This window comes from Camelus bactrianus, chromosome 23 (genome assembly GCF_048773025.1).
Source record: "Camelus bactrianus isolate YW-2024 breed Bactrian camel chromosome 23, ASM4877302v1, whole genome shotgun sequence".
Lineage (NCBI taxonomy): Eukaryota > Metazoa > Chordata > Mammalia > Artiodactyla > Camelidae > Camelus > Camelus bactrianus.
In genome coordinates, this window is record NC_133561.1 from 3,555,989 (window position 1) to 3,582,884 (window position 26,896).

The 26,896-nt window shown below is 38.5% G+C and overlaps 1 protein-coding gene across 4 annotated transcripts in view; it reads left to right on the forward strand.

Annotated features, from left to right (window-relative positions):
- Positions 1–26,896, forward strand: part of DENND1B (DENN domain containing 1B) — a 213,106-nt gene that overhangs the window by 87,422 nt on the left and 98,788 nt on the right. For 3 of the 4 annotated variants that reach the window (XM_045517634.2, XM_010956286.3, XM_074351588.1), the window contains exons 4-10: positions 38–87; positions 2,009–2,128; positions 14,689–14,758; positions 19,815–19,895; positions 22,936–22,995; positions 24,232–24,282; positions 26,728–26,838. In XM_045517634.2, coding sequence (XP_045373590.2) covers positions 38–87; positions 2,009–2,128; positions 14,689–14,758; positions 19,815–19,895; positions 22,936–22,995; positions 24,232–24,282; positions 26,728–26,838 — 543 coding nt within the window. The remainder of the gene's footprint in view (positions 1–37; positions 88–2,008; positions 2,129–14,688; positions 14,759–19,814; positions 19,896–22,935; positions 22,996–24,231; positions 24,283–26,727; positions 26,839–26,896) is intronic. The other variant, XM_010956287.3, reaches the window with a different exon arrangement.

The following is a 26,896-nucleotide window of genomic DNA, read 5'->3' on the forward strand; positions in this document are numbered from 1 at the left end:
AAGCTTTTTTTTTTTTTTTTTTGATTTACATTTGCAGGAGGTACTGCAGACTGTGTCAAAGTTCTGCTTCCCCGTTGACGTTGAAAGGTACAGTAAGTCGTCGTGTGGAACAGCCCCAGTCCGTCCAGTGAGCGCGCGGAGATCGTTACATGCGGTTTCTTTATAAAATGCAATGGACTTTTATTTCACTGCTTCTAACTAAAAAGACTAGAGGTTCCAAATGAAATAGTATTTGGAACGAAGGAGCCTTTAAAATCATTGTGTCTTGTTTTTCCCCCTGCGGCCAGTTAGGGGACGCCTTACGGTTCCATTTCTTCCCTTTGTCCTTCAGGGACACGTTGTAAGCACTAGCAGAAAAAGAAAATACTAATATGTCCTTTATCAGGGCCTCAGGATTGTGCCTTTTAAAATGAGATGTATACGTCCTGGTTTCTGTCTCACTTCACCCGAGTTGAAAAGACCATCTGTGTGATATTGTAAACCTCACAGCTACTTGTCTCCCAAGAATAGCTTTATAGAAAGAGTGCAATATTGTGCAAGGCTGCAGAGAAACCCTCTTACCTAGCAGTTTTGAAAATCTCATTATGTTTGTATTTTACTGAACAAATACTGAATGAATAGAGTAATACCTGTGTGTAGTGGAAATGTCACAGAATGTATAGCCCTGGGAGCACAGTAACAGATCATTTATTGTTTTTCATGTGCTGTTCACACCCTATTATCGGTTTTTTTAAGAGTGTGCTATGAGGGGATTTCAAAAGAAAAATTAGGAAAATATTTTACTTAAAGTAAAGATTGGTAAAAATCTAAAATTTTACAATATTAAAGATAAAGCCGTTTGGTCGATGGGCTGGCTGGCACCCGTTGTTTTTACCTCTTCACCAGGAAATCGTTTGTGCTTGTTGCTAAACTTGCAGCTTCCAAATTAATAGCAAAGACAGAATAAAGGAAGGAAAGCTGTGGAAGGATATTGTGTGCACTGGGCACTAGAGGCTGTTCGTGAAGTTTGTTAAAATTAAAAAAAAAAACTGTCACCATGAAAGTGTATTTGTTAAATGTTCAGCACTTGAAATGCAATATTTTCTGACAATTGAAAATGATTTGTAGTGTTGGCGCACTAGGAAGTAAATAACTTATTTCCTTTTACTTAATTTCTGTGGCTGTTTCAAAGCCAAAATTTAGGTGTCATGGAAATTTTATTTTGGCAGAAAGAAGCAGATGTTCCGTTATCATTGTCTAGGGGCAGGATTATAGCAGTAACAGGAAATGTGTTTGTGTATTTTAAATAGGAATGAAGGTTTGGTGTAATGACTTTTACTGCACCTTACGTGGCAGTGTGACACGTGTGAAGACAGTGTGATTCTAAGTTCAGAATTAGCTAAAGCTCTTTGTAGTCAGCTTTTCTGTAGAAATTTGTATTCTTACTTTGTACTTGGAAACTATTGTCAGTACACAGGTAGCCCTAGAAGGGATGCTAAAAAAAACGCTAGTAGTTATCTGCAGGGGACTTTGCGGGTGACAAAGTCAGCAGAAGAAGCAGTTAGAGCTGGCGGTGGCTCTGGGAGGTTCTGAAGCAGCTGATGGGCCGCCCAGCATCCTTGGAGCCAGGGGAGCAGACGTGGTTGGCGGGTCTAGCTCCCCACTTCCACGCTTCTGTTAGTAGTGTTTTCAGAATGTATGGACTATTTGATAAGTATTTTTAAGCACGTGAAAAGTTGCAGTGAGATACCTTATGATTCCCTAGTAAGGGGTTGGCATATCCTGAATTGCTCAGCCCACAAGGTGTTACAACTCACTTGGGGACTTGATTCGTGAATTGGTTTACATGTTACACGCTCATTTGAGTCTTAGAGCACAGCTCTAGCTTTAGAACCAACAGCTCTAGCTTTAGAACCAACAGATTGGAAAGGTGAAAACAATGCCACGTACAAATGTATTCTTGCTTTAGCTTTTCTTTAAGGAAATGCTCACACATGGCTTTAAGTTTTATAATATTCCTGTGTTTCAGAGTGTCTCAGAATCAAGTTGGACAGCACTTTACCTTTGTACTGACAGACATTGAAAGTAAGCAGAGATTTGGATTCTGCCGACTCACGTCAGGAGGCAAGATTTGCTTATGCATCCTCAGGTGAGTGTCGGTAGCAGAAGGCAGGTGGGTGCACAGCAGATTAGCTGTGTCTCTTTTGTGCTTTGTTATGTTTGGGGTGCTTAAAAATATGCTTATGTACTTTTTATTTGTTTTCTCTAAATCCAACTAGGTTGAAAAATAATTTTATTTACTTTCTATATAGCAATTAGGTTAAAAGACTTACCAGTAACAGCAGCATTTGTCTTCAAAGAAAATTTTTAAAAATTAGTTGTGTGGCTTTAATTTTGAAAAATTAAGATATGAGTTCAAATAACATGTTTTCACATATTAAACAGGATGCAAAAATTCAATTAAATTAATACGTCCTCTTTTCTCTCACTGACCTAGAGCTTGGACGTTTGAAAGTGAATTGTTGGTTTAAGGCAAAGGTTGCAAACTGGTGATTCTGGGCACAAGTGTTTAGAGGAGTTTTATTTGGCCACATGGTGTTTTAAAAATTTTAGAAGATGTTTCTAACCTTATAAATTCTACTGAAATTTTGTGTGAAGTTCATGTTTCTCGCTCCTTTGGCTAAGCGGGAGCGCGCGCTGGTGCGGGGCTCGCGCTCAGCGGCGGCGGGGCTGTTGCTGAGCTGCAGGCGGTTAGCTGGTCTCCAGGTCCTACCTGTCCGCCTCCATCACTCACGTGGTCCTGTGATGTAAGGGGCTGAGAGTGTGCCTCTGTCTGTGAGCCTTGGGTTTGAGTTGCTGATGCTGAGAAGGGAGGGTCTTGAAGGTTAACTTCCCTTTAGTACATCCTGATGCCCCAGAGACACAGACGTGTCCCATAAAAGCCAGGCTGTACTGTGATTATAATATGGATTATTGGTCAAGCTAGATTCTATAGAAATGTTGATAGAAAAATAAATAACCTTAAATGTAGTAATCAAAACATTGCCAGAAAAATTTGGTATAAAATTGATACCTACTCTGTTCCTTTGCTGTTTAGCTACATTCCTATCCTTTGAGGGTTAAGTTATAAATTTACTCAGAATATGTGTTAGAGTTGGAAAATGTTTTTCAACCTTTATTCAAAAGTAATGCCTCTCTTTCTTTAGACACGGCGTTTTCATCTGGAACCACTAGATTTAGCTCTTCTGTTTTGCCTGCGTTATGCTTCAAGCTGTAGGCTGGTTCTGCTTGGAAGTCAGTGGGTCGCGTGGGGTTGGGGGGGGACAGTGTGGAAAGTGGGTCGGGAGGTCTCCTTTGGTCTCCGTGTTTCACTCTGGAAGTTCAAAAGCTGCAGTTTGAAGGGCAGCGTGACCCGATGCACTCTGCCCAAGACGAGCTTGCCCTAGCAGAAAGACCAGAGCTGCGTGTGCTTTCTCGTTTTCCTCTATGGTTTTTAAAATCTTTTCATTAAAAAAATTAAATTTACAGAAAAGTTTGAAGACTAGTCCGATGAGCTCTTGTCTGCACATCGCCGGGACTCCAGCCGTCAGCGCGCTTCTCCCCCTCCCCCACCGCTGTCCGCGCACGCGTGTGCCCGGCTCGCTGGGTCTCTTTTCCTCTCATTACAGTATTCTTTCGCTGACCCCTTTGCGAGTACGTTATAGTTGTGATTTTTCTGTAATACTTGACTTTGTGTTTTACAGTTTACCTCACTGTCTCCAGAGTGACTTCCTAATTCTCGTAACTAGAGCCTCTGGACCGTTCTCTTTGAGCTATTAAGATACTTTGAATACACTGAGCCTGTTAATCAGCAAATAGTTATTAAATCTCCACAACAGCCCCTCTGAGTATGCTTGTAGAATAAGTGTTCTTAGAAATTTCTGTTTAAATTTAGGAAAGGCATTATTACCTTGGAGTATTTACACAAAATATGGACTATAGCTGTTAGTTAGGTGATTGAAGGATGAGTGCAGTGGCCGCATCTCCAAGCCAGCTGTTACTGATCTGTGGGAAACAGGTTCTGAAGCACTGACGATAATCAGGATGTTTTTATCTGTGATTGTCTAACTTGTGCATGTGCGAGAATACTTGGATGTTGTGGTACTCCGAATTAAGAATAGTTTTACTTACAGAAAATAGTTCTATCATTTAAATATAATAAAAGAAAAAGTAAAATCATCTGTGCCAATAAAGGAAACCTTTCACAATCAGCATTATTGGCTTTTTAATCTTTTTTAAGAAAGAAATATTGCTTTTATTTTTGTCATTTGACAGTGCTTTCTGGTGGATAAGAAATAGTAGATATCAAAGGTTTATGAAAAAATTGTGGAGGAGAATCTTAAATTGAGAAGATACTATCCTACAGCTTATTTTTTCCTAGAAAGTTACAAAAAGGCTGCCATCTCGGATGTTAATGGGGTATCTCAGTCTTTATCCTGGAAAAGGTGTATGCTAAGGTTTTCTTTGAGAATAGCCAATTTAGAGAATAGTCAGTAAATTAAAGAACTAGAGAATTAAACAATTTAGCGCAATTTAGCAACTTATTCAGAAAGTTGTTATGGATAGATAAATACCTATTTTAAGGTGTAGTCAGTGTATGTCTGCGAAAATAATTTTGACCAATCACTGTAAGTGCTGTAGTGAAAGGAATCATGGCCATCTGGGTCCTGGTTTGTCCGTGGACCATACCAAGCCTTCACCACTTTACATGTAACCTTGTAAGTGTTGAAAGGAAAGCTGAGACTCTAAATGTACTAGAAGAAAATGTTGATTCTTAAAAGCTACTGTAGCTGTGAGAGCCTTTTCATGCCTAACATTGAATCCTAAAGCCAAAAAGTTTGGCATCTTCGACTACATAATGATGAAACGTTTGTTTGTTGGCAGATACAATAAGGAAATTTTAAATACCAATAATAAACTAGTAAGAATATATTTACAACCACTGTAACAGAGAGCTAATCAACTCAGTATATAATAAGCACCTACGGGTGAATAAGGGAAAGGAAAACAACTGATTAGGAAAAGAAGTGAAGCCTCTGAATGACATCTTCACAGAGGAAGTGTGAGCAGCGTGCACTCCTGTGCGTGATGCTCAGCCTTACTGACGGTAAAAGAAATGAGCACGTTAACGTTGGCAGAAATGACTCAAAAAAATAAGCATGAGAGGAAATAGAAGCTTTATGTGCTGTTTGTAGCTCTATAAAATGACATGACCCTTTGAGGGGAAATTTATAATTATCTATCAGATTTTTAAAATCTCATGCTCCTTGTCAGTTAATTCCAGTTCTAGGAACCTAAATCTTAGGAATGTTCTCAATGGTGAGCAGTAAAGTGTGAGCAGAGTCATTTATTACAGCATGGTTTATAACAGCGAAATATTGGACATAAATGTCTGTCAGTAGGAGTTGATTAGTTACGTTATGGTACATTCTCCAGTCTCCACTTTGTGCCTCCTCCCCTCCAGAATGTTGTCTGTTTTGTCCACTAGTGTATTGTATTCCCAGTTCCTACAGTAGTGCCTGACACATAATGAACTCTTAACAGATATTTGTTGAATAAATAAATGAATTAATTAATGAATAGTACCATGGAATATTATTTCGCTTTTAGGAAAAATTATACACATGTACAGACACTAACTTGGAGAAGTGTTTATGATACATTATGAAATGATAAAAAGTTTTAAAGTAATAATTTACAGTAGTTAATAACAAAGATTTATATATTAATATATGATTGCATATACTTGTAAAAAAGTCTAGAGGGACAGAGTGCTAATTCTTTTACTTTACACACTTCAACATTCATCTATTTTTGCAGTGAGGAAAAGTAGTTTAAATCAGTTTTTCCCTGCTCTAAAATTCTCAGATGTGAGGACTGTAAATAGCATATTGGATATTAGTGGGGATTTAGCCAGATCATCCTTTGTCAGGTAAGACACTACGTGTGTTTTTCAGTGTCAGCACTCCAGAGGCAGACAGCTGATCATTGTGGGGCAGCAGAATTAAGAATGGAAAGGCAACGGTTGTTTTCATTTTTCAACCTTGAAACCTGGAATGACAATGCAAAAAAATGATCTTTGAAAGAGAAAAAAAAAAATTGCTGGTGAGATGACACCCCCCCCCCCCCCCCCCCCGTCTTGGAGTCAGATAGTGGTGTTTTTCTGTAGCTTTAACAGTGTTCAACATGGTGGAAATGCTTTGTGAGGTGGTGGGAGAAACGATGCTACACCTGCATTTTCTCTCTTGCTATTTTTGTTCTTCCAGCGACATTTCTCTCATTTAATTTCATTGTATCCTTGAGATATAGTAGAATAAATTTCTTTAGTTTCATATAAAACCAAGACCTAGAATTTAGGAGGGTGTGGGGAAGGAAGGTAGAGTTATCTAATGAACTATTCATAGGATTGGTTGAGGCAATCAGATCTTTTTATTTAAAGGGCAGTTTTTTAAAGAAAATTCCAGGCTCTGATGCTTCCAGGGGCTTTAGGAGACATCACCCGTGCTCGCCCTGTGGGTGTTTCCTGGCGGCTGGCCAAAGCTTTGGAGTGATGTCTGCAGTCAGTGTTGCAGGAGTGTCCTGGTCCTTTTAGAATTCAGCCTTATTTCTAAGTCCTAAATTCTAAGATTCTTAGCATTAATAGGGATAAAATTTGTTAAGAAGAATGACAAAATACTTGAGTAAGCAAGACATGGAAATATATGTCTTAAATGATGCTTTTCTGATAACAAAACTAATATATTTTACTACAGAAAAATAGATGCTGAGAAGTTTAAAAAAGAAAATAAAGGCACTTATATTTGTAACATAAACATTACTTAAATTTTGGTATTTCATTCTAATCTAATTTCCATGATTTCTTAAGATACATTGATACATCTTTCTATTGGGTAGCAAACTAAATAGTTAACTGTGGTCTTTATTCACAATTTGTAAAATGAATGAGTACATATAAAGCAGTTTATAAACTGAAAACCCTGCAATGGCTTATGCGTTATCTGTCCCCTGTAAGTGCTGAGGATTTGTGCACACGCTTAATCTGACAATTGGTCGTTTCACTTTGTTTTTTTCTTAAAGGTTGAAATTTAACACAAAGATGATGTTCTTTCTGATTATAGTTTTTAAAATTAGTTACTTGTATCTTTCCCTGGACTATATTATGCCTTTCAAACGTGAAAAAATTTAGTACTTTGTTCTTGAAGCTGAGCTGTCTTTTGCATAAAATTAGTACATTTAAGTTGAAACGTACTACATTTTTAGGTATTCCTTTGTGAGATAATACTGGATTGATTATTCAGGGGTCATTTTTCAGTATCAAATATTCAAGATTCTTAGATAGAAATTAATAATTTCTCCTGTTGTCTTTCTCATCTCCTGTTAAACACTTAATACTTCTTGCTATTGTGATCAGATACATCTTCATAAAAAATCTTTTCATTTGTTCCCTCTATTGTTTGAATTTATATTTTAATAATCTGAATTTTAAAAGAAAAACAGAAATGTCTTTTGAGTTTTTGTTGATATTGGACAGTCTAAAATATTTTACTTAAAGAGTAATCATACTGAAAATGAAATACACTTAAGGATGTTTAACATTTTTTAATACAAAGTAAAATCAAATAAAAATTGGTAGTGAATTTTCGTTAAGGAAGCAAAAATTAACCCTGTGTGTTGGATTTCTTGAACAGCAGAGAAAGAGGTGACAATGATAATACTGACAGTAAATTAACATAACATCATTTAGTGTTTGTTTGCTATAAGCCAAGTACTCTGCTAAGTGATTTATATGCAGTATTAATAAAGCTAAGTCTTAGAATCCTGAGCTAGAAGATCTGCACATAGTGCTTTAAAGCTGGTTTTCATCCTGGACGGTGCTGTTGTAAGACTGGAAAGTAAGTTAGATTTACCTTGAGAGTTCTAAGCTAGAAAATTTGCACACAGTTCTATTAAAAATGTGTTCTGTTTTCTCCTGGGTTTATGCTGTTCTAAGTTATGAAAGTAAGTTTATTTAATTCATATTTGTCTTGTTCACTTTTCCGGAGAAGTATTACAGTTCAGGTCTATTTACTGTAAAAGTTTATATTTAATTTTGATTTTTCAGCCACCATTGTATACTTTAGCTCTTTCTATGACATACCTAGTTAAACAAGATTTCCAAAATATCCTGACATCACTAATTGAAATTGTGTCATTGTTGGTATTTAGAATTGCTTTTGTATGCCAGCAAAAATGCAAGAAATCACGTTTTTCCCAATTTGATTAACACAGTTTTACAACTGTAAAATTGTCGCCAAGGGTTCAGAATGAAAGGCCCCCCCCAAGGAAGACAGATCGGTGTCGGGCTTTGTAGTCCCCCCGCCCCCACCCCCGCCCGTAACTCAGGCCAAACTGGAGGCTTTCACACTCTTCCTTGAGGCAAATCCCTTAGCAGCAGAATGTTTCAATTTTACACATTTTGTGTCAATTTTCCAGACAGAATAACAGCCTCTAGACGTGAGACGTTTCTCTCCGGAAAGGCAGTCTCCTCAGTTTTATTTGATTGCTACGCGCTAGGTTCCTGCTGCTCACTTAGACTGTTAGTGGTCACCTGGCTGTTTGACAGAAAACATTTCCTTTCCTTTATTTAACCTTTGACTTTGGAATGTAAAAGTTTTGTCAGCTCTGTAGTGGGAGCCCAAGTGTGGGAGAAGTCTTACTGCCGCTAAACGGACTCGTGACTTCACGTACACATCTGTCTTTTGCTTTATGTCTTTACAAGAAGTTAAGGAAATAATCTTATAACTAAACTTTGAAGAATCTCCTGCCTTTTTTTTTTTTTTAAATTGGTCTTAATATATTATTTCACATTTATATATGTTCACAAGACTACAAGAATCACAGGAGTCCTTTGTTAAAAAATTACATTTTCAGTTTTATAAAATTCAAGTAACATATCTTATTCAGTCGTTATACGTTGAACACATTTTTTAAAACTTTCTAAGATTTTTGTGGTTGGTTGTAAGAAAACAGATTTTGAATGCCTTTGGGACTGTAAAACCTAGTGGAAACTATTTTAAGTCAATGATAATCAGTTCAGGAGCTTATACATTAGTTAGAAATTAATTGCTTTGAACATACATTGTTTGAAAATTATCGAAGAAACCACAGAAATAAAAACATGAGAATATTTCTTATCTGAGCAATGTAAACTTATATAATTTATAATATTTATTATATGTGTGTGTGTGTGTTTTTTTTTTTTTGCCACACATTTTGTCTTTAAAGTTTGCAATGCAATCTTGTTAAGCTATTTGAATTACTGACTCCTTTCTGTACCCTGGACCATTTTCTTGTGAGCAGAACTTCCTGTTGAATAGTTGCTCCATATGAGGGTTGTGATTCAGTTACCCATAGGGACCAGATAAGGGACTCCAATGAGATAAGCAGAGTGGGTGGCTGACAATGGGAAGTTGGGGTGAATATGGTGATCTAAGTAAATAGCACGTGACACATCCGAAAGCAGAAGCTACTTCATAGCTCTAGGTGTTTGTTACAAAGTAAAAAAAAAGTGTGGCTAGGATTGCCAGTTCTTTTGACTTTTAAGAGGAGCAAGAAATCCAGATTTTTAAGTGAATTATCTAATTTAGAAGTTGGCCACATACTCAGTTAAACAACCACGATGGTGTCCTGCCCGAACGAAATGTGACTGTGGGCCGGGCGCCCTGTGCACGAGCTGGGCCGCGCCTTCCGCTGTAGGTGGTGGTGCTTCTCTGTAACGGAAAGCGTCCCTGCTTCCTTGACACACCTGGGAGCCTGACTAGGTTACAGAGCAGTTCTACTTCGATGCAAGTGATGTTTTTATTAAAAAAAAAAACCTGAATGAATGGTGTGTACTCTTAAAAAGGAGCTAGTCATCACTAGGAAGCAGGACATGCTCATAAAGGGCACACTGTGTAAGTAAACTCAGTTCCTTACGGTGACGGCACTTGGTGTGTCGGGCAGCGCCATTGTGGAAGCTGGAGAGTCTGGGCCATCATCTCTTGTGAACAAGTTACACAGAGAGAAGAATGTTGGCGAGACAACAGGTAGTGCATTGATGAGTCTTCTTACTGATTGAAATATACTTAGATTGTTGATAGATTTGTTATTTGGAGAGTGATCTTGTACCATGTTGCAGGCCGTGTCCTTCTCAAAATTTTTATCCATGGCGATGAACTCAGAAGCAGTACTAAAATCTGCACTTGGAGGCAATCACCAGTATGTTAAATGAAAGAATTAAGTTAAACAAATTTCTCTGCTGAGAAATCTGACCATATGAGTAAAATATAATTTAAATAAAGAGAATGCTCTGAGCATTAAACAAACAAATTTTCGAAGATAGAATTGACGTCAGTAGATAGAAATTATAAGTAAGCTGATTTAAGATTAAACCGGAATGAATTTTGTCACAGTTTATGTAGCTGCCTAAAAATGTCCGGGCATTGGACAGTGTTTATTCCAAGACTAGACGTTATGGAAATGCTTGCCTGCCCCGGGTGGTGGGCTGTCTGCGGTAGACCCCTGAGGGAGCATTTGTTGCTGGGTTAGGTTGACCAGGGTTCTCACCTCAGGCTTGCCGCTTGGTAACTTTGTGACCCTGGGTACGTTGCTTTACCTTAGTTTCGTCAAAGATGCATCCCAGCATTATCATAAGGATTAAATGAGAAAACACATGGAAAGTACCTGGCGTGTTTTCATGCATATAGTTAGTGTCCTACGGTTTCTTTTCTGTACTTCTAACTATTTTAACACGTGGAATCTCTGACTCTTCGATTCTACTCTCCACCCCCCAGATGGGCATAGAACTGACCGGTAAGTCTTGCTGCCCAAACAGAAATAGCGAAGCATCGTGGAGGCTTAGACATGACTGAGAAATAGCCCACGGGTGTAAGCCTCATGGTATTGGTTTTTAGAAAAAACTGTGTTGGTCTGATTTGTAGACAAAGTCATATTAGAGGAGGTTACAGAGCGTCACAGTGTCCAGCAGTGATCTAACTGCAGTAGAGTCATGTGCGGAAGGAACAGAACATCCCGCGTACTCCGTATGGAGAAAAGCGTGGCCTGGTCTCAGGTGCAGTGCCGTGGGTGTATTCTTGGAGATGCTCAGAAATAATAGTAACCACGAAAAGATACCAAAACACCTAGCATTGTTAAATTTCGAAAAATCAACTAATGTTAATCAATTATTGATTAACTCTGCTTCATTTTTTAAAAACAGATACATAATCTTACAAATGCACTGTCTTTCTTTGTATAAGTTAGCTTCTTAGTGAAACGTTGGATTCCAGTTCATTTTCATGATTTGGAAAGAAACTGAAAGGGGAAGATGAGCAAAGAACAGTCATCATGTAAAGATGAGAAAACCAGGACATTTGATGTAGAAAAAGAAGATTCTCTCACTTGGTAATAAGTTACAGTTATGCGATGTTTGTTACATATCTTATTTTTATTGTGGACAAGGAAGGAAGCTTAAACAAGTTCTCAGATGATTTAAGGTGAAAATGACAATGTAAGGATTAACAAGTAGACATGCAACCCCTAAAATCAGTAAGTCTTGCTCTTTCTTAAGATTCTTGAGAGCAGGGTGGAAACAGACCAGCGTGTTCCTTGAGCAGATTAAGTCTTATCTGAACATACAGGTCTGCACTATACAGTACATTGTAATTTTCTTGAAATAGTAATCTCTTCAGGCCAGTAAAATTTGAAATGTGTGTGTAAAATGACTGCAGATGGAAGAAATTGTACTCTACCCAAGGAACTCTAGTGTGTCTTGGCAGGTCATCCTCCATGAAAATTATTTCATTGAGTTACAGTGAGTATAGAAAATACGATGTGGTAACTTTTTGCATAATATTGAGTTGATAATTTAAAGGCAGTATTGGTACTCTGTGAGATTTGGAGGGGTTTCTGTAAGTGACAGATATCGCAGAAAATAGAACAGCCATCTAACTCCTCGGGTTAAAAGAGTGGAGTAATTTGAATATGAACATTGAGATTAGCAGCACTAACTTCTGACTTGCAGATTTTCTCCCAAGTGTCAAAGACTTGGCGCATTCCTGCCTGGGTTTTCCGAGGCCCCCCCCCCGTGAGGCCGTCCGCAGGCTTGTTGTGACCCCCGTCCCAGCGCCTCCCTCCACGGCCTCGGTCCGCTCTCGTCGAGGCTGGCTGCTCTCCGGGAGTTTGTACAATTCATTCTTAGGCTTAGCTGCTCTTCCGCGGGATCAGACTTCGCGTCTCTTGCCACCGCCCGGTAGTCTTTTCTGTTTCACTCCTTCATTTCGCTGCTTCCCGAAAATACTGTGGAGGAGGCAGGTTTCTGAGTCCTAGAATGACTGAAAATGCTGTTGGTCTGCCCCCACGCTTGATGGATAGTTTCTCTCGACCAGTAATTCCAGGTTGCGAAGGCTTTATGCTCTGCACTTTGAAGGCATTATCGTCTGACTTCCCAGAATTGCTGTTGAGAGAGATGTTCAGTGACGTTTTGGATTTGACGTCTTTGTCTGTGATCCGTTTTGTCTCTTTGGAAATTCTTAGGTGCTTTTCCATCCCCTGTTCTGGAATTACACTGTGATTCTCTGACATGGCTCATTTATTTTACAGTTAAGCCAGTGGCGCTTTCAATGTGGAGACTCATGTCTAAAGTTTCAGGATTTTCCAGTAATTTTTAAAAAGAAATTTTCATTTCTTTTTCCCCCTCTTTACTTTTTCTTTTTTTTTTCCTGGAACTACTGCTAGTCAGCTCCGTTGAGATTGATGCCCTGGTATTTTAATATTTGCTTTCTTATTATCTGCCAGTTTTTCTCTTTATTCTAGTTCCTAGGAGATATTCTTGATTTAGTTTCTACCCTTTCTATTGGTTTTAATTTTTTTCAGCTTCTATATGTTGAATTTCTAAGAACTCTTTCTTCTTGTCTAATAATTTATTTTTTCACTTCTTTCTCCTTTTTTCGAGTTCATGTTGTTTAAGAGCATCCGGTTCTTTATGCTGCTCCTAAGGATGTTCATGATCATTTTTGAAGCTCTTATCTGATGTTTGTATTCTTTGTTTTCTTGGAACTCTTTTTATGTTTGTATTGATGTCTGTATTTCCTCAAATATCTGGTGGTCGGACCGCTGGTTTATATTTAAGGTAGAGGTATGAAACTGAATGAGAAACGTGGTGTGTGCAGTGGTGGGCTTCACAACAAGAAAAGAGGACCTTTGCGGTGTTTATTTCCTTTGAGAGATTCCCAGGTCGGTGTTTCAGGATCCTGTGGGGCCAATCTATTGGTTAAGGGTCAGCTTCCCTCCTGCTGGCCCTCAGCTTTCAGTTTTCTCTCATCCGCTAAGTCGGTCATTCTTCGTTTGCTTACCACCTTTACGAAAACATTCACCTGTCTTGTTTTCTGTTGCCTTTTTCTCCGTTTCTCTTGCCCTCATAAATTTATGCCCTTTTTATTCATTTAATGTCATTTTAGTGACATATCTAAAGGGCACAGAGATAAATGCATGTATTCAATATGCTCGATTTAATGAGAAGTTGGTAGATATTTTTAAATATGACAGGCACCTTTCATGTCATTGCTTACGATGGTACTGATCACCTTTACAGCACTCTATGAACTTCTTCTGAGTAAAGATACTGTAGGTTACCTAACTGTTCTATGACTTTAGGTAACTCCTGATTAAAAAAGCGTCCTTAGCAGTCACTAACAATCAGATGTTGTGAAAAAAATGCAGAAAGAATGCTGCTTTTCTAAGCTCTTTTCATTGATTTTTAAAAGTTTTCAATCTGCTTTTGGTACCTGTACTCTTGTCAGTATATAATTTTGTAGGAAAAGTATCACACTATTTTCTCTTAAAAAGTAATCTGTTGTTGTAAATCTCTGAAGAAAAAAATGAGTATTTGTTAATTGATAATTAACTACACTGGTGTGTTTTGTGATTTACTATTCTTATATATGAAAAGTATACATTTTAATAAACAAAAATTTTGGATAGATTTAAATATACTAATACCTTAATCTGTTGACAAGTGTATTATGTACAGTTGATTTTTATATTTAGTATTTTGCTTTCATAAAAAATTAATTATATTTGTGTCTAGCAAAATGAATCTTAAATTATATTTGTTTTTGATATTTAAATACTATTCACAGTATTTACGATTTTTGAAATAGACTTTCTTACTGGTGTTGATACTTATTTTGAAATTTCCTGTCCTACCTAAAGATCAGTTTCTGAAGAACTGATTATTTAATAAGCACATAATTCTATTTTTATATCTTTGTTTTAAAAGCTTCTTAAAATTAGTTTTATATTATCATTTATTCCAGCAGTTGGCTTTTATTCTGTGAGTGCCTTTGGTACCCTCGTGCTGTGCCTGCCACGCGAGGGGAGTCATTTTAACTACTTAGATACTTACATACAAGTGCATAATGAATACACTCTATAATAGAACTTTGGACTCTGATTATTTGTGAAAACAAATAATAGATGAAATGTAAAATTTTACTGTAACAGTAAAGAGAACATGGGTTCAGTTCTTTTTGCCCTCCAAGACCAAGCTGTTTGAAATAATATGAATTTAATGTTTATTTGGCCATCTTGTTTCTTGATTCCAAATTATATATATATACATTTTTTAAGTTGTGATTTTTTTTTTTTTTACAGTTACCTGCCATGGTTTGAAGTGTATTACAAGCTTCTAAATACTCTGGCAGATTACTTGGCTAAGGAACTGGTAAGCAATGTTTTTTCCTCCATTTTTTAAATTGTGGTAAAATACATATATCATAAAATTTACCATTTTACCAATCTTTAAATGTATAATTCTGCCATTAAGTACATTAGCATTGTTCTGCAGTCGTCAGCACCATCATCTTTAGAACCTTCTTACCTCCCTCCCACATTGAAACTATTCTCAGTAAATAATAACTTCCCGTTCCCCTCCCCCGAGTCCTGGCCGCAACCAGTGGGCTGCTTTCTTCTGTCTGTGTGAACTTGACTGTGTACTTATGTAAGTAGAAAGGTACAGTATTTATCCTTCTGTGACTGGCATGTTTTCAGAGTCCATCTGTGCCATCGTGTGTGCGCTAGAATTTCCTTCCTTTTTGAGGCCGAATAATATTCCATTATTCACACACCATGTTTTGTTTATTCATTCATATGTGGATGAACATTGCTGCTGTGAACGTGGGTATACAAATATCTGTTTGAGTCCCTGCGTTCAGTTCTTTTGAGAATATACCCAGAAGCAGAATTGCTGAATAATACGGTAATTGCATGTTTAATTTTTTGAAGACCTGCTATATCATCTTCCACAATGGTTGCCTCATTTTACGCTCCCACCAGCAGTGCACAGGGTCCCATTTCCCCATGGTCTCCCCAACACTTTGTTATTTTCTGATTTAGTTTTGTTCTGTTTTTAAAATTGTCATTCTAATGGGTGTGAAGTGGTAAATGATTGTGGCTTTGATTTGTGTTTCCCTAAGGGTTAGTGAGGTACAGCCTCCTGTGCTTTTTGGTCACTGGAGGTCTTCTTTGGAGAAATATTTATTCAAGTCTTTTATCACTTTAAGTTACGTTTTCTTGTTGAGTAGTAGGAGCTATTTATATATTCAGATATGAATCCTTTATCAGATGTGTGATTTACAAATATTTTCTCCCATTCTGTGGGTTGCCTTTTTGACGTTGTTGGTAGTGTCCTTTGATGCACAAAAATTTTTAACTTTGATGGAGGTTAATTTATCTATATTTTCTTTTGTTGCTTTGTGCTTTTGGTATAATGTCAATAAATTGCTTTCAAATCCAGTGTCATGAAGCTTCTTTTTTCTTCTAAGAATTTTATAGTTTTAGCTGTTACATTTATCTTTACATTTTCATCCTTTTTTCTTAAAAATAAAAACAAAACAAAAGCTGAAGTTTGCTTTGAATTAATGAACTCCTCTGGCTCATAATTTCTAAAATTTCCCCTGAATCATTCTTTGATATTTTAAACAGGGATTAATTTACTAAGATTTTAGCTATGCTGTTTGATGCAGTTTAGTACAAATAAAAGTTTTCAAAAAAATCTTTAATGATTGCCTATTGCTAGTTCTAATTTTCAGTTTCATGGTGTATTTTATGACCGCTGGCCGTCTATTTAAATTCTTGTTTGATGCTGCCTCACTCCTGCGGTCGTGTTTTGCTTGGTTGTCCCGACTGTGTGTTTGTTTGTAGCTCTAGCCTGTCTGTCTTTAAGCTTCCCCCGTCTGCAACCTAAAACTGTGGTGCTCTTGTGTTATAGTCTTAGTTTTCTCTTCTCTTCTCTATAGACGTTATTTATGGGCACTTCTTACACATGCTTAGTACCACCATGTTCTGATCCCCAAGAATGATCTTTCTGAAACTTCACTGCTTGCAGTCTGGTCAGTGGCTCCTTTTTCTCCTGAGAACAGAATCTGAGCTGAGCTCAGCCCGACCCAAGAGAGCCTCCAGGATCCGGCGCCGGTGCTCCTGCCTGGCTGGTCTTCTCCTGCCTTCCCGCGTCCTGTGCACTCCTGTCGTTCTGAGCTACTTAAGCTTCCCAGGAAGTAAAGAGCTCTGCAGAGCTGTCTTCCGGGATTTCAGGTCGCTCACTCATGATTACCGCTAGGTCACTCGTCTGTTAAGATTGCGTGTAGATGTCTTTAAAAACAAACCTAAATTCAATACAAATACCATCCTAGACACCTTTCATTAGACAATTTAAGTGTATTATTAACAAATAAAGGTGCTTCTTTTACTCTTCTAGTGCACATTCTCCTAATTTGGCAACCAAATTTTATTATTCGAACATATCAAGTTTTAGTGTTTGTCAAAGTCCAGGGTGTGTGTGTGTGTGTGAGTGTGTGTGTGTGTGTGTAAATATTTCCCGCTCTACACTTGATGTGCCCAGCTCTGTGAACTATTCATTAGAAAGTCATTTTACACTTGAACAATTTTATGTTTAAGCTACTCAATCATTCATTTTCCTAAGAAAATAACTGGAAATAACAATATTAATTACTGCATGGAAAACTCAAAACCAGAATTCTACTTAACGATAATTTCTTAGTCTTTGTTTTTTTGAGTAAATATGTGGAACCAGTGTTAATTGTATTAGTTGTCCAAATTTTGAATACTTTCACCTTTAGAAACTCTTGTTGGTAACTTAATACCTGTGTGCTTATTATACGTCATATGCTCCCTGAGACCACCAGTGACACTGGGATATAGAAAAGGAAGTACTATGAACAAATTGATATAGTTTTGGTTTTCTGCGAAGAGGATATAAGAGAGGCTACGTTTGTGTCCCTAATTAGAAGAAACCAATATTATTAGAAGTTCACAATATTAATTGAATAACTGGAAGTAAATCTGTGACTGTGATCATTTTTCTTTTCGTTTTTAATGCAGTGCTGCTGGTTATTTACGTTGGAATTTCGATTTTATGACCAGTTACCCTTAACGCAATCAGCATCAGGCAACTACAAAGCTAGGCTTTTGCAGACTTACGTAGCCACAAGCATTTCATAGAGACAGAACATCAGTACCATCTGGAATATTCTGTGGTGTATGTCATTGCTTAAATGGTCAGGTGATAAATACTTTAGAGTCCTTTTTAGGTCATTCTAAAGAGAACTTCAGATAGGCAGTTTTGAATACATACTTTTGCAAGCATTTATAGAGATCTGAATTATTAAGTTTTGATAATTAAGTTATAAGAGAAATTGTGAGATCATGTGCCTTAAAATTAATTACTGCCATCCTTGAACAATTGCCTTTTGCCTTTGGTTTATTCTTTCAACGTCAACATTTTAAAAGAGAATAAAAATAACTATGTATATAAAAAGCTACCTTCATATATTTATTGTTGGATTTGTGTGTGTAATTCAGAAAAAGTGCACATCAAGGTACATTATTGTTGTAGAGATCCTGTGAAGTAGGTGTGTCATATATTTAACCTCATTTATCATGGGGCGAGTAGTGATCAGGAGGTACTTAGAAAAGAAGTATTTAGAATAACCTCTAAGTTACGTCTTTTGTGTGTGTGTGTGGCGGGGGGTAATTGGGTTTGTTTGTTTATTTATTTTTAATGGAGGTCTTGGGGATTGAACCCAGGACCTCGTGCACACTAGGCACTCGCTCTACCACTGAGCTACACCCTCCCCCTAAGTTGCATCTTAGTATAACTTAACTTCATTGTGTCTGTTACTTAAAAATTAGGTTTATGATTTTAAAATTAAAATGAAAATGGAAGCATTTCTGATAAAAATTTGCATTGCCATCTTTATTCAGTCCTGTTACTTTTGGCTTTGACGACTGAACGGCTTCCCTCTGTGGGAGGCGTTGGTGCACAGGTGTGCCTCCGTGTTCTGCGCTGCACTTCATTGTGCTTCAAAGATGATGCATTTCCCCCAAGCTGAATGTTTGTGGCAACCTCGTATCGAGCAAGTTTGTTGGCCATGTTTTCCCAACAGCATTTGCTCACTTTGTGCCTCTGGTCACATTCTGGCAGTTCTCACAGTATTCCACACTTCAGCTGCTACCATGTTTGTCGCGGTGATCTGTGGTCAGCCGTGTTTGACGTTACTGCTGTGGCTGCGTTGGGACGCCATGACCCCAACCCACAGCAGACCAAGGACTTAGTCCGTAAGGGCTGTGTGTTTTCTGACGGCTCCTCCCTGACACGCAATACTGAAATTAGGCCGGTTCATAAACCTACCACAGCCTCTCAGTGTTCAGGTGCGAGGAAAAGTCGCACGTCCCTCACCGTAAGTCAAAAGCTAGGAACGATGAAGCTTGACGGGGAGGCCATGCTGAAAGCTAGGCCACCAAACAGTCAGGTTGTGGAGGCAAAGGGAAAGTTTTTGAAGCAAATTAAAAGTGAACCCACTGATAAGAAAGCAGAACAGCCTTATTGCTGATACGGAGAAAGCGGTAGTGTCTGGATGGAAGATCAGACCACACACAACATTCTTTTATGTCAGAGCTTCACTGAGAACAGAGATGAACTCACTTCAGTTTTGTGAAGGGTGGGGCAAGTGAGGAAGCCAAGCCTGAAGCCAGCAGAGGTTGACTCCAGCCCTCACGGATGGCGTTGAGTTGAGGGATTCACGACCTCCGTGGAGGAAGTCACTGCAGATGTGGTGGAAACAGCAAGAGAACTGGAATGAGACGTGGAGCCTGAAGACAGGGCTGGACTGCTTCACTCTCAGGATGAAACATGGAGGGGTGAGGAGCTGCGTCTTCTGGATGAGCAGAGAAAGTGGTTTCTGAGATGGAATCCACTCCCGGTGAAGATTCTGTGAAGATTGTTGAAATGACAACAAAGGATTTAGAATATTACATAAACTTAGTTGATGTATTTCAAGAAATTGCCACAACCACCCCAGCCTTCAGCCGCCACCGCCCTGATCAGTCAGCGGCACCATCGTGGAGGCGGGACCTGCACCAGCAAAACGGTTACGACTCAATAAGGGCTCAGATGACGCTTCAGATTTTTAAGCAATAAAGTATTTTTAATTAAGGTATGACGTTGTTTTTTTTTAGACATAATGGTATTGCACATTAATAGATGACAGTATGGTATAAATATAACTTACGTGCACTAGGAAACCAGCAAATCCATGAGACTCATTTTATTGCCGTATTCACTTAATTGCAGTGGTCTGGAACCAACCCTGCAGTCTCTCCAAGGTCTGCCCGTGGGTAAGACGTGCCTAACATGAGAAGTTTTAATTGTATTTACTTAGTTAATATTTCACTTATAAAATGTGCTTTTTTTTTTATTCTAGGAAAATGATTTGAATGAAACTCTCAAGTCGCTCTATAACCACCCGGTACCAAAGGCAAACACCCCTGTCAGTTTGAGTGTGGTAAGTATTCTGTCAGCAATGGATGTTTTGAGTCATAGCAGTTTCTCATTTAAGAACACATGCACCTTCAAGAAACTCTGCCGAGTCACCTCTGCCCCCAGGAAGGCTCTCCGGCTAGGACTGACGTCCCTGGATGGTGCTGTTGTCTGGTGTGCTTTCCCGTCAGAACATGATGCATTACATGTGTATTTTTGGTATTTGTTAAATCATAGATTTTTTTTTTAATCATACACTTTACCTTTGGTAAAGGTAACTAAATCTGTGGGAATATTTTCAGGAAATACGGAAGTACACATCCGCCCCCACACATACACAATACCAAAGACCCCACGTAAAATGAAAACAGTACATAGTAAGTACTGCAGAGACAGCATGCAGCATGTAACCAGCCACATGATGAGAGTTGCGGGCGAAAATCTCCTTCTTTCCCCATGCTTCAGTGCATCTTTTAGTATAATCACCAAACACTGGAAATGTGATTGAAGTTTGTCCAGGCGGTAAGCCTGTGGTCGTATAGATTATTTACCATTAAAACTTTCACTGAGCTGTGCCATCTATAACTAAAATCACAGTAGTGTTTGGTGAGATTTTCTAAGTGTTCAGAATAAGTCATCATAAAATTAAATGTTTTCATTAATTTTCTTCATTAATTTGGCATACCAAGTAGAATGCTAAAATTTATGTATGTTGATTTTGGTTCTTCCAAAATAATAATAAAACTGTCCTAAGTAAGGCAGACGATGTATAATGATGCTAGAGAAATTGAAGGAAAAAGTAACTTGAAATCTATGTAATAGTATTAATAGGTCTTTTGTGCTTTTTGTAAAATAAGGAAATTGTTAGCCCAATTATATTCTTTCTTTGGCAATAACTTTCTTCTTGCTTAAATGTCCCGCTGTAATTTTGTGTAATAATAGTGTCTCTCACATGATTCTGCTCTATTTGTGGTGTCAGCACCCAGTCCAGATGCTCAGCTCTGGAGTCCTTAGCCTGGAGTCTCTCCTTCCAGTCCTTTCTATAAAAGGCTGTCTGATTAAACTTCCTTAGACTATGTAAAGTTCCCTGATTGAAACCGTTAATAGCTCTCCATTTTCTGTAGAATTTGTCCAAACTTTTGGCCAGGCTTTCAGCCTCAGTCCAACTTTTCATTTTCCTGTCTCCCTTTTTTTCCCCTAAATTGATTCTCTGCTCTGGTCATCCTGCTCTGTTCATCTCCTTGAGTGAACGTGTGCTTCCTCAGTGGTGCACCTCCCTGCGTTCCCACAGCCCCTTGGTAGACGGCCCGTCTGTGGTCCAGAACCAGTGTGGTCCCCAGCTTTGTGAAGCACTCTCTTGTCACGGCAGCGTGGAGTGTTCTCTTCCCATGGTCTCTGCACCTTTGTGTCTGCCTCCTCTTTTGTTGCTTAAAGCCAAAGTGGAAATGGTTAGTAGTCATTTAGAGGTTGAGGGATGGAAATCTAAGGATAACCTGGAATTTTTAATCCAAATATGGGAGTCATCTGCAGAGTAGTGCAAGAATAATTGAGCTGTTCAAAGGGTGGATGTCAAGTGGACAGTGCAGAGGCTAAGGTCTAACTGCCCAGACGGGTTGCATGGAAGGGAGGGCAGGTGGAGGGAAGGACTGGAGGAAGGAGCAGTTAAGAGGAACTCAGATCTGCGGTCATCGAAACCCAAAGAACGCAGGTTTTTGGTCAGTGCGAATGAAGTGGACGGGACAAGGAGGAACTCCCAGGAGGAGTATTTATAAAGTGATTCTAACCCTGTCTTAAAGGGTTAAGGAACTATCTGCAGATGTTCAGGTAATAGAGACAGCTATTGTAGAGTGTTAGTGAGGAACAGAAGTGTGTCCTCTCTTCCAATTTGACTGTCATTAGTTCAGGCGTAAGTAAGTATCTTCCAAGAATACATCTCAGAAATATTAGGTATTGAAACTTTGTTAATAAGAACCATTCAATCAAAGACTTCTAGGCCTCTGAACACCTAAAGACTAGATTTTGGTTTATATCGCGGTCACTGAACGTGTGATGTGAGGCAAAAAAGTTAACCTGTTTTGATGACTCCTTTTCTCCATTTGAGAAATTGAGTGAGTCAGTTTTTGAGGAAGCTGTTTGGGGGAGGTGCATGAAATGATACATTTAGATATACCATGAAAAGCCGCTTGCATGTTGGTTGTTAGTGAATTGAAGTTTCATTTGATATGGAGAAGATTTTGATTGTATCTGAAATATTCCTGGTAACAGAATTTGAGTGACTGTTTCTGTGTATGACAGTTATTTTTATAAATTAAGCCTCACATGCAAGCTTTTGAATCAGTAGTCTGTGATGGGTTTCAAACACTGTTCACCTATTCTCAATACAGTATCTTAAGTATTGGTAAATTCAGCTGGTTAATACACCTTTGTAAAGTCCACTTAGTAATTTCGTTTGACTTCAACAGCAGGTTACTAAAGTCATGCACCTGAGCTGTGCCATTCATGGATGGCAAAATTGGGATAAAAATACCTGTCTCCCATTACTAGCAGAGGTTCTAGTTTTATGATGCCAGATTAGAATGGATGATCATAGGAATTTTTGTTCCTCCACAAGTGGAAAAGAAGTTTTTGTTTGCAGAATTTGTTAGTCACGTATGACAAGTCTTTAGAAACTGCTGTGATTTTCTTACAATTTCGTATTTCAGGAATGTTCTATCTTGTGAATTTTTCAAGACTTGACTTTATAACCACTAGAATATCACAGAGATTTTATGCAAAGTTAGTATCTAATGCAAATACTTATTTTGAAATTATATTTGAAATTATATTTCAAAATCATTAAATATCCACAGAATTCTCTACTCTCAGTCAAGAATGAAAGTACTTCAAGATTTTTCTAGCATAAAATCAGCAAATCGGCATTTACAACGACATTTATAATTAGTGCTTTTCAGATCTTTTCAGTGGATAGTGTTGACTGCATGGGTTTGTCTCAGATACACAGCACATTGGTGTGTTAACTTCTCCCATGAAAGTAAATATTCATTTTTTCTCTCATGTATTGTAAGAACCAAGAGGTATTTATTGCCAGTGAGCAAGTTCTGAAAGATCAGCCCTCCCTGGCAGCGGTGAGTTGAAAGGGCATTGGCTTCTGAAAATCACTATTAAATTGGGAAAATAATTACTTCTTTCACTACGTCTTTACGATTCACTCTAAGATTCAAGTCCTTTGGGAAATGGGAAATGCCTCTTTTAAGAAAATTAATCATTTGTCTTATGTTCTCTGTTTATACTATCTTTTAAAGCATAGCTTTATGAATGCAGTGCTATTAAAAGCCCCTCCACATAAAAGCAGCTGACAGAGACTGAATCCCTGCATTTCCTCGCGGTCACTGGCGTTGGCGTCAGGGTGCGCCCACCACGTGGGGTTTCTGCCATGGTTTCTGTCACAGGGCTTCTCTCATACTGTTCTCCTCTGGAAAATTACACGTTAGGACTGTGTTAACTAACCTTATTCTGACTAGTTCAACCTTGCTCAGTATTGCCTAGAATGCTTTTTCCCCCCAGTCTTTAATTATAAGACAATATTAAATATATCCTTATGTAAGATAGTAAAATAATTTTGGAGATTAATATGAATAGAAAATAAAATAATTTTGGTGATTGAGTTGTACTCTTCTTCTGTGGGGTAAAGTCTGGGGACATTATGTGAAACATAAAGGCGTGAGCGATGTGCTTTTTATATAAATATGTCTATGAACTGTTGTGTTGCTTTGAATATTGTAGAAGCCAATTAATGTTTGTTCAGTAGGTGTATGAAAGTCATATTTTGGGATGAGTAATTACATTTTATGAAGTTTTTTGAACATTTAGAATTATTTTTTATTGCTGCTTTCTAAATAACAAAGTATCTGACAAGTACAAGAGAAATTTGTGGCGATTTGCCAGAAAGACCCAGAAATCTTAATCAGTTTTGATATATTCTTGGCTAAACAAGTCTTATTTTTCCAGCCTCCCTAAAGTAGCAGGATTAAAATTATCTATCTATCTATCTATCATCTATCTATCTATCTAACTTTCAGTAATATACCTTGTTTTAATAAACTTTTCCCAGGATTCTTATTTCAATTTTAAAATGAAATATTTTAAACTAACACTTAACTCTTTGTATCAGAAAATTATTGTTAAATCTCATACAAATCTGCTATCTCATTTTAAGAATCTCTCAAATTCAACAAATCTTGTCAGTCCTTGGTATTTATTAATTTAAGTGATGTATTTAAAATTTTTATCTCAAACTATATGTAATGCTACCAGATTTTAATTCTTCTTTTCTTACGTGATTTATTTCTGTTGATCGGCAGCCCTACTTCATTGCCCCTGATAGAACTGGACTCCCAACGATACCCGAGAGTGTAAGTTTTTGATGTTTTTTATTCTACTGATTTTTTGAGTTTTATTTATCTTGGTCTAAGGATTTCTTTATAGAGAAGTAGAATATGTTGTAACTATCTCTGTTTGTTGAGAAATAGTGAAAAAATAAGGAATAGTGTGTCATCTCTTTTCTTCTTTATGTGTCTGCTACTTTACTTCCTTCTTAATATCTGGTTGTTGGTAAGGAAAATTATATGAGAAAAACTATTTTTACCATTGGAGATAATTCAGCAGAGTTGTATGTATTCAGTTAGGTCCCAAGCTGCCCAGATCAGGTAGATGAGATGTCTCAGGGGATGGCTGCTGGTGGGGTGTGAATGCAGTGGGAAATGTTTTCACGCAGTTACTCTAGTGAACTGACCGTAGTGTTTTAGATTTCTTGTATTTCTCTTGAGATCTCAGATGTCCTGAACCTGTGGATTTCCTGATTTTAAGTAACACATGTTTTATAAGGTGTGGGTACTGCAAGAGATTATAAAATTACTACGTTTGCATTTTATTTAGAGTCCTGATTGTGGCCTTACTGGAAGTATTTTCAGAAAGAAAATTAATAGCAGTAACAGTAACAAATTAATATTCTATGGAAAAGCTTACGTGGGTATGTGAAATTGACAAATATGCTTTTGGATGCTGTGTGAAAAGGAAGTAGTCCCTTTCGTAATATTTTTCTGCTTCTCTTGGAAAGATAAAATGAATCAGTAGAAATAATTCAATCAAAAGTGAAGGAAACATCCACAGGAGAAAAATGCTTGAGGAATATTTATTATTTCCCTCAGAACTCTACTGTTCTTCCACAAATGCTTTTAAAACTACTGACTGACTGGTTTCCAGAAGCACGTGGGTTATGAGTGGATGAGGTCCTAGAAGGCAGTTGTAAATTTCCTAATATCAAACCCAGACTGGCAGTGGTGGTTTTAGTACAGTCTGTCCAGATAACTCATTTGAATTAGAAGACATTAAACGGTTCCTAACGTGGGCCTGCAGTAGACCATCAAAACGCGCAGGTCCTCTGTGCCGTCTGCAGGTCAGTGCCCTGTGAGGTCTCCTGGGGGCTGACTGACCGTGATCTGACTTACACCACCCTGTCCCTCCATCCACTTCAGGGCTGTTAATACAAGTCAGAGTCACTCCCTTCTGCTGTCTGCTATTGGCCTTTCTTAAATTTACTAATAAACAGCTAAGAGCTTGATTTAACAAACCTCACAATTTTTAAGGCCTATGACTTTGATAGTTTTAAAGAACCATTCTAAGGAAAAACTGCCACTGAGAATACACATTTTTACATCTCCATTAAGATATTTTAATTCTAAAAAGTTCTGTTTAGGGAAGAGGAAAAAAAAAAGCAAGGACCTATACATGAGGCAGCGTTGTGTGTTGAGAAAGAATTTCCCGTTTAGAAATTATCTTTCTTTGAGATTATAGGAAAAGCATTAATGCTGAATGCCGGAAACGGAGTTTTGCGTTACAGAGGGTTGAAATGGGAGGTGGGAGAGGCTTCGCATAGAAAGAACAGGAAACGAACCTCCCCACCAGATTCAGCATCTCTTGCCGTTAGTGCCAGGTTCTGTTCATGCACCCTGCTGTGACTGCGTTTTTTTCTGGTTGAGTTTCCACCTTACAGAAATCGAAGAAACAATTGGATTTCTGATTTTCTTACCCAACTGGACGTTTTTGCCTCCACCACAGTCCACCCGACACTACAGACTCAGTTTGTCACCGTGTGTCTCTCTGTCACTTCGTTGCTTTCTGATGTGCTTAAGTTTGAGCACAGAAGCTCACAAATGAGTAAGAAGGAGAGGATCTAGACGTGGACGTTGATGTGCTCACCCCAAGTTTGTCCTTATGTGAGGGAAATAATTTAAAGTGTTAAAGCAAGAAATCAAATTAAACTAACACCAGATTTTATTTGGTTATGGGGGTATAAAGCCAGCCTGACGTGGGGTAGAAGCAAGAGGTTTTCCTTGATAAAGAACCAGAGGCCTGCTTTATGGACCCGTCTCCTCCTGTGGGTGCCTTGCATGTGGGATGCGCAGTGACTGGCAGACAGAGAGACTCAGGTGTGGCTTCTGGAGCCCCAGCTCTCAGAGTTTGGTGTGTGTGAGAATCGCTTTCATGTCTGTTTAGAGAACAGGTGTCCGGGACTGTGGTGTGAAGATGACACTGGGAGCCAGGAAGTTGTCTCCTTTTACAGAAGCCTGGGGAGGGAGGTGGGAAGATGTGACCCTTTGATTCCCCCCACTGAGATCACGCTCCTACGGTCGGTCTGGGTCTCAGTAGCAATGGCAGGGGCGGCACTGCCTTCCGAGATGCTGACGAACGCCACTTTCAGCGCTGACCTCCTCAGGCCTGTAAGACGTTTCGGTAAACGTATAAAGTACTTCCCCTCACAGCCCCCCGAACTGACACGGTGGTTTTTGCTCGCGCAGAGAAACCTGACGGAGTACTTCGTGGCGGTGGACGTGAACAACATGCTGCAGCTGTACGCCAGCATGCTGCACGAGAGGCGCGTCGTGGTCACCGCCAGCAAGCTGAGCACCGTACGTACTTCACCCCCCGCCCCGCCCCCCCAGAGGGCGCGCCCAGCTCCGAGTGCAG